A 15,361-nucleotide genomic window follows, 5' to 3' on the forward strand; every position below is an offset into this window, starting at 1 on the left:
TTTTGCAGTTTAAAATGGTCACTTCAAGACTGTAGGACATTACTAACTGATCTTCAGGAAGCAGTTACGATTCCTTTCAGAACTGAACAGACTGTATAGAGAGGGACAGAGTAAGTCTTAATCCATCTCTCCTTTTCATTAATTCCTTAATTCTCCTTCCTTTTTAATCAATTTTAACTTTTATATTTACTGAAATCCAGTATATTACCCTTAATGATGGTAGCTTTATAGTCCTTAAATTCCTTTAAACTAAGAACAGTACCTGATTTTTTTTAATGCAGACAGCTTTTTCCGTTTCTTTTTTTTTAAAATGCATCAGACTTCTATGAAGATTATGTTCATAAACAGAGTTGAACTTCAAGTTCTATGGATATGAAAATTATTAGGTAAAATATTCATTTGTTAAGTGTGACTGTTATATGAGAATAAAAGCAGATGGAGTTTAAATGCATTTAGATGCATTATTAAAGTTTGATAATGAAGATAACCTAATCATACAGATACGCATTTTCTGCATGTACTATTAAAAAAAAATCCTGTTTAAAATGACTGCACTTCAATCCATTTTAAAGTGTTGTACTTACCATAAATGTGTCCAGTGTAAATATGGGAGGTATCATAATCAATTACTTGGTTTGATATTTCTACTTTAAAGTCATCACTAAAGAGAGATGTATCTCTCTTCATTCGAAGGTTGAAGTGTCTAAAGTGAATAAAACAAGATGGTAAATTGGCTTTGAGCTTCAGTTACAAGAGCACTAAGCAAAGTACTTCTAACCAACATTTTTATGCAGACAGTTTCCAGACCCTGTAAAATTTATCTATAGAAGATGTTTATACTGTACAAGAATTAGACCATAGCTTAGAAGGATTTTCTTAAGTGAGATTATTTAGATGCTTTTGATACAAGTGGCTAAGTTTACAATATTTAAGCTAGAAAACAGAGTTAGAGTTAAATGTATAAATCTAAAATGCTTTGGCTATACACTTGTTCCCATTCCTCCAGAAGACGCAGATGTAGCTTAATGGAAAAAGCACCTATTTTACTTCACAGCACTGTGAAGCAGAAGAGATAAGAACAACTATCAGCTTATTTTAATTTCACTGCCAACATTTAAGTTATGTAAATGAAATGTAGGTGAGCTAATTATTTTTTGAGTTTCAGTTGAAACAGTAAGATGGACAACAACATTTAATAAAAAATAAACTGGTACAACTATGTAAACAACTCCACTCATTGAATGATCTTGTTCAAATTACAACACTACATTCTTTGATGCAAATCCTACTGCTAACCTTTACATGAAACATACTACATTTTCTTTGTACGAAAACAGAAGTTTGGTTCAGTGAAGTAACTGAAGTGTTTTAAAATGCCTGCCGTTATATGAATTTATACCTGTGACAACCATTAGCTTGCTTCAGAGTTTCATTTGGTATTCTCTTAAATTTTGTCTAAACACATTGTGCAAATACAGATCACTGAAGTCGTTGAAACTTCAGTCATTCCAATTTTACTCTTGATTTTCTTCCTATATTTTTCTCTTTCTGCACAATCACAAAATTGAAGGAATATTATACTTATGCCACTAATTTGTTACAAAAAAGTAACCGGTAAGTTGGCTACATCTGTGTCAGAGTCTTCATCTAAAAAAACATGACCAGTCTCTCAGTATACACAGTATACTAACGATAGAGCTGACTTTCCATAATGAAAGCTAGTATCCATTAGTGCAAACAGCAAAATAACCAAAACAATTAAGTGCCACAGTGTGAAGTCAATTAAATCTAATTACTTTTTAGTACAGCTGAAGCATATACAAAATATATCTTCAGTCTTCACTTGCACATTAAATAATATGACACTACAGTTATAAGTATTTTGAAACTGTATATTAAGATGCAAAATTCAAGATCAAAGAAAAAAAGCCATGCCTACACTTAAAACATGGCAAGGGCTCTAGTGACTCATGTTGACTATTCTGTAATGCAAACAGTATTTCATAAGCAAACTATCTTTATTATTGTTGCCACAGTGTTAATAAAGCTTCAAAGTGAGTATTCTCCTCTGGTGATGCATTAAAGGTATCTACCACAAGGTGATGAAAATTCTGAGATGTGGCTGGTAGATGGGGAATGTCAAACTTCAGCAATTCCCTGTGACTTCTGGGCTTTGTGCCAATGTGGTGGGTCAACGATAGCCAGACACCAGGTGTCCACCAAAGCCACTCTATCACTCCCCCACCCTCAGCTGGACAGGGGAGAGAAGATACAACAAAGAGCTTGTGGGTTGAGATAAGGACAGGGAGAGATCACTCAACCAATTACCATCACGGGCAAAACAGACTAGACTTGGGGAAAATTAACTTGATTTATTGCCAAACTAAAGCAGGGTAATGAGAAATAAAACCAAATCTTAAAACACCTTCCCCCCACCCCTCCCTTCTTCCTGGGCACAGCTTCACTCCCAAACTCTCTACACCTACCCACCCCCAGCAGCACAGGGGGACAGGGAATGGGGGTTACGATCACTTCATCACACGTCTGCACCACTCCTTCCTCCTCAGGGGCAGGACTCCTCACACCCTTCCCCTGCTCCAGCGTGGGGTCCCTCCCACGGGAGACAGTACTCCACAAACTTCTCCAACATGGGTCCTTCCCACGGGCTGCAGCTCTTCACGAACTGCTCCAGCATGGGTCCCTTCCACGGCGTGCAGTCCTTCAGGAGCACACTGCTCCTGACCCCCCCCCCCCCCGCAGGGGTCACAAGTCCTGCCAGCAAACCTGCTCCGTGGGTTCCTCTCTCCACAGATTCACAGGTCCTGCCAGGAGCCTGCTCCAGTGCGGGCTTCCCACGGGGTCACAGCCTCCTTTGGGCACCCACCTGCTCCAGCGTGGGGTCCTCCACGGGCTGCAGGTGGATATCTGCTCCACCGTGGACCTCCATGGACTGCAGGGGGACAGCCTGCCTCACCATGGTCTTCCCCACAGGCTGCAGGGGGATCTCTGCTCCGGCACCTGGAGCATCTCCTCCTCCTCCTTCTTCACTGACCTTGGTGTCCGCAGGGTTGTTTCTCTTACACGTTCTCACTCCTCTCTCTGGCTGCAGTCTCTGTGCCTGCCACAACTTTTTTTCCCTTCTTAAATCTGTTATCCCAGAGGCACTACCACTGTCACTGATGGGCTCAGCCTTGGCCAGCAGCAGGTCCGTCTTGGAGCCAGCTGGCATTAGCTCCATGGGACACAGGGGAAGCTTCTAGCAGCTTCTCACAGAAGCCAACCCTGTAAGCCCCCCGCTACAGAAACCTTGCCACACAAACCCAATACAGCCAAGCCAACCAGTGCTTGTATTATAGTTTCAGTATGGATCTATTTTATGAGGGCGTATTCTCCTGTTAAAAAGGATGAAACAGTTCACTACAGATGTGCTTGAGTATTTGAGCCACCGAAGAACACACACCAGCTAGCAGTTAGTAGCTATCCACACCCAGAGAGAAAGGCATGTTTTACAATAGATAGCTAGTATTTATAATAACATGGAGAGACAAAAAATAGGATTTCTTCTTTAAGTTAGTCTCTTTACTAGCTCCGTAAAACTGCCTTTTGGCAACACAGAGGTTCATGAGGATGAGGAGATAACATGAACAAGCAACTTGGAAAAACATCATAGAACAGAATGCTACAAGATGACACAATACACTTCTCTAGGGGAAAAAAAAAAAACTTTAAGCCACCTTGTGTGGCTCTTCTGGGCAGAAGTTAGAAATGAACAGGCAGAAGAAAATTAAGACACTGATAAGAATTTGAAGAACTTCTTTCAAGTACTTCAAGAAGTTCTACTCACTTTGATCGTAATACACTGATCAAGGTGTTACAAGGTTTGAACTCCATTTTAGTTTGAGTTTTCTCTGTGACTGAGTTCTCTAGAGTTACTGAGGATGGATCAGACTCTCTTCAGGTGCATCTGAACTCAAGTTAAATGACAAGAGATCCTGGATACTTTAGAATAGCTCTCCTCCCTTCTCTAATATTTGATAGAAGACTTCTTACCATAACAAGTCTGTAATTCTGTCTCTGTGATGAACTGAAGTATCTACTAATCCCACCAAGGGCACCTATTATAGCTAAAATTACTTTTTCCTGGTGGAAAAAAGTAGGTTTTCTGAAAAAGCAACTCAATCTATATAGCACTTTTCTCTCAGAAGTGCAAGAAAGTTACTCTGAAATTAGATTTTTCTGGTTGTATTCATGTAAGTTTCAGATAAAACTGAGGAGCAATTATTATCTGTAACACTCAACTGCATCAGCAATTTCTTTATCGTTTTGAAGTACACTATGTTAGATGATGCAGGACTTGTCATATACTCATGTATGTTGGGGTGGGGGGAAAGGACTTTACCTCAGAATGAAAGTGAGTAATTTATCAAGTTTAGCCTAAAATAACACCAAGTAGATAGTTGAACAAGCCCTAGGCCTCAACTGTGAAGCCATCCAAGGTATCCCTTCCTCACTTGCCAAGTCATCTACGTTCTCATCCTTACAAATTAGCATGACATTCAGCATTGCACTTCTGGTCTACCATTGTTGACTATCACCTAATCATGCTTTAGGGTCAGTTTTGAGTTTTGCCTAGATGGCCTGCACTCCAGGAATATGCTTTTGGAGGGGCAAGGGGAAGCTCAGTATAGTCTATCAAAGCTGGGAATGGTTCTTCCTTTTGGGCGGGATGCCTTTTCATCAGTATTAGCCTATCTGTCACTTCAAAGTGGACTGTTAGAAGTTGTATGTACCAAACAAAAACTTTCACTAGTTTTAAAATTAAGAAGCCTCTATTTATTCTCCTTTCATTTTCCCCCTCTTCCTACTTTCTGCATTGGTACATAACTAACACTACAAATTCTAATCCATGCTGTTATTATCTATTTATTAATAAAATTAGCTCTATTTGCAGGATTAGAGAACTATTCCAAACAGAAAATAATGTAGCTAATTCTCTGACCATTTGATTTCTTTATTTAGTTAAACTATTAGATAACCTGATAGTCTCACAGCTATTTTTAAACAGGTCTTTTCTTGGTCATTCAAACATGCTTGATGGGAACAGGATTATCTGTCTGGACTGTTCACCCTTTTAATAATGAAAAATGAAGTGACAAATCTTCTTTTAGTTCTTCCCCAGCAAAAAAGAGGGGGGGAAAGAGAGGCAACTTGGGGGGTGGGGTGGGGGTAAACAAGCATCTATTTGTCTCTAATTCCAAGAATTAACAACTTTAACAAATCACCAAATTTTAAACAATGGTAATCATAAAACCCCATATATTACATGAAACCTGCAGTAGAGAAAGTAAATTCCATTTTTATGGCTATGCAGAGACATCTTAATGTACTACTTACAAGTGTTGATGAAATTAACTGCACTGAAAAGATGCCAGTTTGTAGGTGGCATTTGTAATGACCGATTCAAACAAATGGATAGTTGCAGGGACTCCCCCCAAAAATCCAGTTCAACACCCTAATTTCTCAGTAAGAAACTTCCAAATACCCTACAAAATCCATTTCAGTATCTCACCCAATATAGAAGTTTTCCTAACGTTTACTCTAAATTTCTTCAAAGCTAGTATTTCTTCCCCTTTCTTGAAAGGAATATAAGCTAGTCACTTCTATGATGTGGAAGAGAATGCATCTCAGTCTTCTTTCTTGGCTTAAATCCAGTAACTTCATGAATTCTTCTGGGGACAGGAGACTCCAGAGAAGTTCAGCAAATTTGTCTGTATCAGTTCTGAATATGGTTTCTAAAACTAGCCACAATGGAAGAAATAAGAAGCTTCAAATAAGCCTTTTAGTAATTACCATTTCTACAGCATGCATCGAGTTCTCTGTGCCAGCACCTATATCAATGTAAAGTAAGCTATTCCCTAGCCTAGCTACATACCAGGCAGAAAACTATTTCCAGAAAAATAATACTTCTTTTATTTACACACTTAATACCTTGCGTAAGACATTTCCCAGCAGTAGTGGTCTCTAGAACAGAATTAAATCAATTAAGACCAAGTTTTGACCTTGCTTATTTGTTACTGCTTCTGTCTTACACATATCTGAAAACTGATACGGTAACAGGCCACTACTTGGTTACTATATGGTTGCTCGTTTAGTTGAAGACAGAGTTTTTGGTAAAAGTGTTTATATTGTTATATAACCTGCTTTAATAATAAACTACATCTTATTCATTAATGGCAGTACCTTAAAGACTATCAAGAGGTAGGTTTTTACTTCACTTTAGCTTACCTCAGGGAGACTATGTCAGATTTGCAAGTACGTAACATAGCAACTCAGTGATAATTAAAGAAAAAAAATAGTTGAGAGCACCACGCTTCGCTAAAACCCTGTAGTTTCCCATGGGCTTGAGTTATGTCAATCCTACGCTCTAATCACAGAGCAAGTACTTAAAAAAAAAAGTTGTGTATATACTAACAGCACTTGGTAAAATGAACATAAAGGTCTACATGTAAGAGTTAATGCCTAATCTATTATTCCATTTCTTTCTAGTATGTGTTACCTTCTAAGATCAGTGATTTTGCCATGACTGAATGTCCAATATATTGGGACACTGACAGGAAGCCTGCAGGCTTTTCCAAAACTGGCAGAAAGAGCTATTATCAGTGGCATGCAAAAGGGCACTTGGTGCTTTCCCTTTCCTACCTTTCCTCAGTCAAACTGCTGTAACCAGTGGCAGGCTGAGCAGGCAGAATCACTCAGTGACCAGAGAAGACTGTTAAAAAAAATAAAAAAAGGGAAAAAGGAGATGGAGGAGTTGCTCCACAGCTGGAGGAAGTGGCTGGGAAAAGGAAACAGAAGGTGATGGGTTGGCAGCAGTATGGAACGTGACTCCAGTACAGGGAGAGTCCATTTATGTTCATACTCTTCTTCTTAGTAGGAACCAGAAAAATCTTTGCAGCTGTGCCTCCATGAGCCTCCTCACAAGTCAGGATCTAGAAGATACCACTCTGCTTGAGGTGCAAGTCTTTTATCCTTACTTTTTCCATTTAAGAAGGCAAAGACTCTCTTTTTTGAAAAATGGAAGGGGAGAATAATTTGAGCCCTTCTTTCTAACTGCTTCCACATGAGGCATCCCAAAATCTAAACTCAGTTCCCACAGTCAGATTCACTCCAACCCTGAACTACATTAAATAGAAGACAGCTTAACAACTTAATGATGGGTTTAAACTACTCACAAGCTAAGTCTACAGAACCATCACACTTATGGACATTATTATTTTTTACATTGTTTTCACTTTGTATTAAACCCACCATAACATATTTCTTCAGTTCCCATGGTCCTGCTACTGACACTAAAGAAAACATCTTTGAAACAGCACATGATAGGGTCTCCAGGTTTATCATTCTATTACTCACCTAGATGCAGATAGAGGGTACCATCCTCTGTTAAGCATTTATCTAAAAAACAATCTCTACAGCATTGCAATGCTCAGCAATCCCAGCTAGAATACTTGCAGCTTATGTTTGTTTTCCATCGACACCTCTAGGGTGGCACTTGTGATTGTTCAGAGATTTCTTTCCTGACCTTCAGAAGTCAGACTTGCTAAACTTGTTATTCTAGAACACAACTGAGGATGCAGCCTTCATCCTAAACAATTTGCCACTGATTACTCTTGATATACATAGGTGCAAACACATAAACTAGCTCAAATAACAGAAATCATCCAAGTAGCATTACAAGTAGCTACATGCTGGCTAATTTACACTCTAAGAAGGTTAGTCAAGTATCTCTCTGTCCTGAAGAGTATGGTGTACAGATTTTAAAAGCAGAGTAGTCTTTACCCAGGGTTGATTTTTTTTTTTCCTTTCAGTAAAGCTTCTATGGGAAGTTAAGTACCAATTCTGTCACTTGGTTTCCTGTTTATGCAAAATAACCATCCCATTTGTATTTACATAAAGTTAAATATTTATATGCAATGCCACGTTCTAACATAATTCAAAAACATGAGATCAAAACAAGAAAACAGGTAAAGATGTACTAGAATAAAATCACAAGGCATCAAAGTTACTACATGAATTCAAACTAACTAGTTTAGAAAGAAACTTTCTTAGTGAAACAAATAAAGACATACAAAGAAAAGAAATCTGCTAGCTGATAATATAAGCACATACGAAGCACATAGCTTAAGTATTTTCATTTAAGTCTACTGCTTTTCATTTTAAGAACATGGATTTTTGAGAACATGGCTATGTCTACTAAAGTTTGTTGGCCAAGGAGTAAAGTTCTAAAGCATTAATACTAATTTTAGCAGTACAGCTGGGAAACCCTGTGCCTCAGCTGGGCAATCTCACCAGTCCAATGCTACTGTACTAGGCATTTCCTAGACAAACCCAAGCGAAACACTAAATGCCTTTTTCCTGAGGGCTACGCATATTCCAACTCACTGCATTTAAACCCACGGATCCAGCCTCTAAAATATTTTTTTAGATTAATTTAATTTAAAAAAAGAGTAAGAACTCAGGTACCTGCTTCCCAGTTCTCTGCAAGATAAAATTGCTTTACCTACAAGCACCAACATAGGGTGGTTTGGGTTTTTTTTGGACAAAACAGTTATTTGTTAAGGTATAAAACTTAAAAGGTACAATAGACAGGGGATAATTGAAGAATGGTCACAAAGCACTGAATAAAGCTGAAAAGAATACACTAAGAACTAAAGAGATTTTTATTTTTTTTCTCTTTAAATTCAGGACAGCCTAAAATGAGCTGTAGTAAGTGAACCTTGCAAAAAATTCACTTAGTAAAATTCACAGAAATAATTCACTTAAGTCTCACAGAAGCCAACCAGTTAGTCCTATTTTATGACCACTAAAACAAGCTATTTAAGTTAGTCTGTTTAGGAGGGTACACATGGAACTGAAAAACAGACACAACAAATTTTCAGATTAGTCCAGTAATAGCGAATCTGCTTTAGGTTCTGACAGACTCACAGAATGTAGAAGACAAAGCCATTTCATGAATTGAGTACTATGTTGTATGCACAATTACGAAGTACTTAAAAATAAATTAAATGCCATAAAAAGAGTATCTAGTGTTTAATAAAAAACAGAAGGTGACAATATAAAGTCCTCTTTAATCCAAGAGTAACTAGCTCAGTTACTTCAGTCCATCTCAGACAGCACGGCAGCATGCTCAGAATGTCACCTTTGAAACTCAACATATCAAACTCAACATATACGATTTCTGTGCAGGTAGCCTCCTTCATTTGCATTACCTATTCAAATACACTCAACAACTATCTATTTAAACACAAACATTTAACAGCTCTGAATAATGAAGGCAATACAAAGAATTACAGGTTACTATAGAACCAAAAAATCAAAAAACCTCATACTTAAGAACTCTGAAATGTTGTGGTCCACTCTTGCCATTTGTGACTGTACCAGAAAGCTCAATTTATGACTGATAGCTGTTCAAAATAATTCTGAAAAAGATACCTGCACAGCAAAGCAGTATTAAAGCCAATCAGCAAATACTGCTTCACAAATATGCCTTGCCAAATGGTGCAGTGAGCACAGATTGAGACCCAAAGCCACACTATTTCACAATATGCAAGCTCTCATTGTTATAAAAGTTCCTTTGCTCAATGCAAAACACTGTAAAAGGTAGTAGAATATTTAAGAACCCATCATTTATTGAACTTTATTCCAAACTGGGTGACAGTTAAAGCATTTTTACCTAGCAGCTGAATTGCATGGTCACTCTGCAACATATTATAGCTTTACACAGTGTTTTCTTAATAAAGACATTGTAGAAAATTTGCTCATTAACTACAGGGAAAAAAAGGTTACATGCAGTAACATGCAGGAGTACCCTACTAGCAGCAGTAGTGAGACTGATGCTGTTTTTTCCAGCTACTTATTGATCAAATGCTACTCTCAGCACTTTGACATAATCAGGCAAAACAATCTCAAGTGGAAGCTTGCCTTACAGCATCTTCCTGACTCCCGGCACCCAGTGTAACTTTTGAAAGCACTGATAGACACTTTAGCTGTCAAGTTATTTGAAGTAATAATGACCAAATCTTGGTGCCCACTGGACTTGCCACATTAGACACATGCATACTATTAGCCTTTTTATATAGAACCATGAAGACAAGAATTCTTTTCCCTCCTTCCCTCCCTATACAAACCCAAGAAGGATAGGATAATAACATTTTTCTAAACTCCCTCCAAAACCCACCTATTGTTGCAGTTCTGAAGTTACAGAGCAGAGCTGGACGCATGCTCTTTTGGATACATAGGGGTATGTCCTTGTAGTGGTGCAGAACAGTAGGCAAGAATATTCTGGTGAGTAACAAGAGATGGAAAAATGTCTAATGGTCATGAAGGATCACTACAAATGACCAGTATCACTGATTTTTAATGCAGTGGAAGCAAAGCTTGTGTTTCATCATTAGTTAGAAGGTATTCAGGTTTCTGTCATAATCCAAACCTCGACAAGCGTTTATACAGACTGATCTGAAAATACGATATAATAGTCCATTACATTTTGGAGCACAGTAGAAGTAAGTACTTTTGAGTCCAGATGAACTGTATAAAGTGGTGGAGACTGAAGAATTGGTTATTCCAATTGCATCAACTGAAATAATATTCTAATATATACACAATTTTAACCCTATATTGAGCTAGTTTTTAAGATTTGAATATGCTGGGCTAAAAGAATCTGGACTTAGCGGCCATGACTTGTAAGCCCAAATTAAAACATGAAGAAACATTTTTATTGGTGAAGCCCATATTTTTAAACCATCGCAGATTTTATAGAACAACCTACCAATATTCAACAAGTGAATGCTTTAATATTCACAAGTATAACCATATGAAAGGTCTTTTTATTTGTATGGCTTGCAAAGAAGTGATGTTGCAAGCATTTCTATAACAGTTTTCCTATTATAAGGATCATGCAAAGATCATATATTCCAACAAACACGTCTGAACTTAACTCACAGTATTTATTTTTTTTTAAATAAAATTTTAGGTAAAAATCTAAGGAACATTATAGCTAAATTGCAAAACATCTGAAAGAAGTTCTCAATGTATCTGTAACTTAGTAATAAGCAGGTGTTACCACGTGTTCCAAGTACCACTTGAAAATTCAACTGTTCACTCAAGCTGTGTAGGCAACTTTCCCAAGCAAGAGTCATCAACTAATCCAAGAGAAAGAGTGGAAGTGCGTGTGGCTGGGTGATTAACAGGACAAATTAAGAAAAAATTAGAAAGCATAAGTTATTAGCAATGCACTAAGTAAAAAGTTGACTGGCAGTACAGTTAAACACTACACAGATGTAGTTCCTCTTCTGAACACATCAGGGTCTCAGGAATTAGGTAAAAAGGTATAGTTCAGAGAGCATCAGACAAGTTTTTCAAGCTCTATCCTCAAAATGAAATCAATATGAATGAAGTATCTAGGACACTTCTGACATTCTACAGTTGATAGGAATTCAGTTCAGGATGTTCTATGATTAATATATTGCAAATGTTTATACTGAAAAAGTAAAGAAAACTTTCCAGCTTCTCTGCATGGGAAGGGTTGTGTTCAGTAAGTGAACAAGTGCAAGTACACATTTTGTGACTAAGTCAAAACTGGGTATAAAATACAATGTCAGTTTTGGTGATGTCCCAGCTTCATTTTCAAAACTACTGACATTACCTTAACACGCAAAAGAAAGTTATGCTATATTAAACTCCTTCACTGTATCTTAAGCTGGTGCCAAAGGCATTGCTCTTCTATGCATCATTCCATGTATTTTGTTTTTGGGGGTTTTTTTGGGGGGTGGGGTGGGGTGGGGGTTGGGTGGTGAGGGTTCTGGAGTGGGTTCAAAAGCTACTTTATACCAGGAACTTAGTTGCTTAATATTAACACTGTGCATTCATTATCTTTGTATGGACTCCAAAACACTCAATATAAACTGGCAGGTGGAACAGCTATGATACGTAACCAGGATTGTTTTAAAACTTCATATTCCTTCCCATTTGAAGCATTTTAGAAATGGGCACATTTTGCACCACTGGTGAAACAATAATGTCAACTCATCTAAACCACACAGTTTATGATTCAAAAGAATTAATAGGTATCCATAGCTTAGTTTCAGCAATTTTAACTGCCCTATTAAGCTAGTGTTTCAGCATTGAATAGTGGCTGGTTTGGTTTAATTCACTACATCTGCCATAACGAGTGGTATTTTAGATTACCCAACAAAAAAAGTTTTGAAAAATTTCCCTCCTTAATGCTACTGTGTAGCATTTAACTTTCAGAGCAAGGTTAAAGAAGGCAGGGTTTTTCAATGATGGCACGTTATACACCCATTTGTAGAACTACTGAGCCTGGTGTGAAAAAAAGGTAGCTTTGGGTTTAATTCGGTCATTACAGTATCTATTTCATTATTAAACTGTTATTAGCCCATGGTTAAATGGCCACTTTAGCTTGGTAAAAATATATAATATATAATATTTAATTTTTATTTTATCCTTTTTCAACAAGAGGCTACTATGAAATACAGTTCTTAAATCCAAACAGTCTACTGAAAAGAACAGATGCTACTTACACAATCATAAAATACTTGTAGCTGCCAGCCATCTTCTGGACAATGAAACTAAATTTGATGAATGCTAATCTGGTGTATGTCAGCACTGCCACTGAAAAGGCTAGTATTGCATCTTCCCTCTCACCACTTCTGCTTATTTCTGTACCCTTTCTTCTTACAGCTTATATACTGAATTGAATGACGAATTAATCTGGCTGAAAAATAACCAGCCAAATCACTTCCCATCTTGACTGGCCATGTAACCAACAGGTGTTTCCTCTGGCACAAAAGAAAAGATTAAGTTTATAAAGTTCAAACTGGTACCAGAGATACAGCATAAGAACTGTTGTGGTCCAGCTAGCTTCATTTGCTGTTTCCAGCAGGGAACAGCAGTAAATATTAAGACAGCTCTTCCATTGTTTCCTGGCTACAGAAGATAGCCATTTCATCAGAAGCCAACTCAAAACAGAAGGTTATCATTTCAGTACTCATAAGTAGCAGCTGTTTAGTATCTTTATTAAATTAAGGAGATGCAAGTCAGACAGCTGTATGCCAATAAACCACTACACCTGGACAAAGTCTTAACTAACCATTTGGTATAAGGCCATTCAAAAAACCAGGTTTAAATTTTCAGAATCTCAAACCTCATGTTTACTGAAAGCCTTTAAGTTTCATCACCGTATTTAAATAAAACAGCACTTTAAGAGTCCATGGGCTAAATCTAAATGGTTTAAGGATTTTGCAAAAGCTTTTTTTCCTACCTTAGCACACAGTAATTAGAATATCTGATAGGAACATTTTAATGTTGCCATGAGATACATCACTTATAACTATTTACAATAAACTAGCTACAACTACAAAAAGGACACCAGGTGCCCACCAAAGCCACTCTATCACTCCCCCTCCTCAGCTGGACAGGGGAGAGAAAAATATAACAAAGAGCTAGTGGGTTGAGATAAGGACAGGAGAGATCACTCACCAATTACCATCATGGGCAAAACAGACTCAGCTTGGGGAAAATTAACTCAATTTATTACAAATCAACCAGAGTAGGGTAATGAGAAATAAAACCAAATCTCAGAACAGCTTCCCTCCACCGCTCCCTTCTTCCTGGGCACAGCTTCACTCCCAAACTCTCTACCAAACCACCCCAGCGGCACAGGGGGACAGGGAATGAGGTTTACGGTCAGTTCATCACACGTTATTTTCTGCCACTTCATCCTTTTCAGGGGCAGGACTCCTCACACCCTTCCCCTGCTCCAGCATGGGGTCCCACCCACGGGAGACAGTCCTCCACGAACTTCTCCAACGTGGGTCCTTCCCACGGGCTGCAGTTCTTCACAAACTGCTCCAGCATGGGTCCCTTCCACGGCGTGCAGTCCTTCAGGCACAGACTGCTCCAGCGTGGGCCCCCCACGGGGTCACAAGTCCTGCCAGAAAACCTGCTCCGTGGGTTCCTCTCTCCACAGATCCGCAGGTCCTGCCAGGAGCCTGCTCCAGTGCGGGCTTCCCACGGGGTCACAGCCTCCTTTGGGCACCCACCTGCTCCGGCGTGGGGTCCTCCACGGGCTGCAGGTGGATATCTGCTCCACCGTGGACCTCCATGGACTGCAGGGGGACAGCCTGCCTCACCATGGTCTTCACCACGGGCTGCAGGGGAATCTCTGCTCCGGTGCCTGGAGCATCTCCTCCCCCTCCTTCTTCACTGACCTTGGTGTCCGCAGGGTTGTTTCTCTTACATGTTCTCACTCCTCTCTCCGGCTGCCGAATACCGTCTGTCCCAACTTTTTTCCTTCTTAAAAATGTTATCACAGAGGCGTTACCACTATCGCTGATTGGCTCGGCCTTGGCCGGCAGTGGGTCCATCTCAGAGCCGGCTGGTATTGGCTCTGTCGGACACAGGGGAAGCTTCCAGCAGCTTCTTACAGAAGCCACCCCTGTAACCCCCCCCGCTACCAAAACCTTGCCACACAAAGCCAATACAACAGTTTTCCAAACTGCTACACACCTTCAAAGCTACTAAATACACTGTATGAAGTAAAACACAATTCACTTGATCCTTCCTAATTCACATTTAAAGAAAAATGAAAATATGTGGTAAGAACACACTCAGATGGATTAATGGGAATTTGTGGACTAAATTTACAGCCTGTCAGCTACCCTCTCTTTGGCAGGAAGTGTTAGATGTGTCACAGGAAACCACCAAAATCCTAAATTATGGACTGGTTTGACCTTATAGGAAGTTTCCATTCAGCCTCCTCAGTTAACAATGGATTTGTGCCTCAGAGCATAGGGATTTAGAATCAATTCCACATATAAACACCAACACTTTCCTTTGTGAGTAATAGTAGCTGTTATCAAAACCTTTATAAACCTGTTTGTCTAAGGTTTGGTGTGACTGAGATCCATGAAGTAAGAGAGGAAATCTTTTTTAGACCTCATTGTCAGTATGGTTAACATTTTTATACGGTAAGGCTTTTCAGCCCACCTTATTAACACAGATAGAATGCACAGGCTAAGCTAAGAGCTCTATTTTACAGAGGAGTATTATGGGATCTTTATCAATGACAAGATGAACCTGCTCAAGTGGACTGAAATGTGGACTGCTCCCAGAAAGACTGGTCTCATCCTCCCTCCATCAACCCTTCAAGTCATGCTGATTGCTTTTTTTGCCAAGTAATTTTCAGCTGGATCAGTTCCCAGATCCTATTCCTTGCATGGTCTTAAGACTACTAGCGCTAGCACAAAGATAATACTGGGAATGTGGTCAGGCCTGTTCCTCT

General features: G+C 38.9%; 1 protein-coding gene across 1 annotated transcript in view; it reads right to left on the bottom strand.

Annotated features, from left to right (window-relative positions):
* The window catches only part of ADAM10 (ADAM metallopeptidase domain 10), a 57,314-nt gene that overhangs the window by 28,221 nt on the left and 13,732 nt on the right, over window positions 1-15,361 (bottom strand). Inside the window, exon 3 of the mRNA XM_052809037.1 lies at window positions 585-703. Coding sequence (XP_052664997.1) covers window positions 585-703 — 119 coding nt within the window. The remainder of the gene's footprint in view (window positions 1-584; window positions 704-15,361) is intronic.

This window comes from Harpia harpyja, chromosome 14 (genome assembly GCF_026419915.1).
Source record: "Harpia harpyja isolate bHarHar1 chromosome 14, bHarHar1 primary haplotype, whole genome shotgun sequence".
NCBI lineage: Eukaryota > Metazoa > Chordata > Aves > Accipitriformes > Accipitridae > Harpia > Harpia harpyja.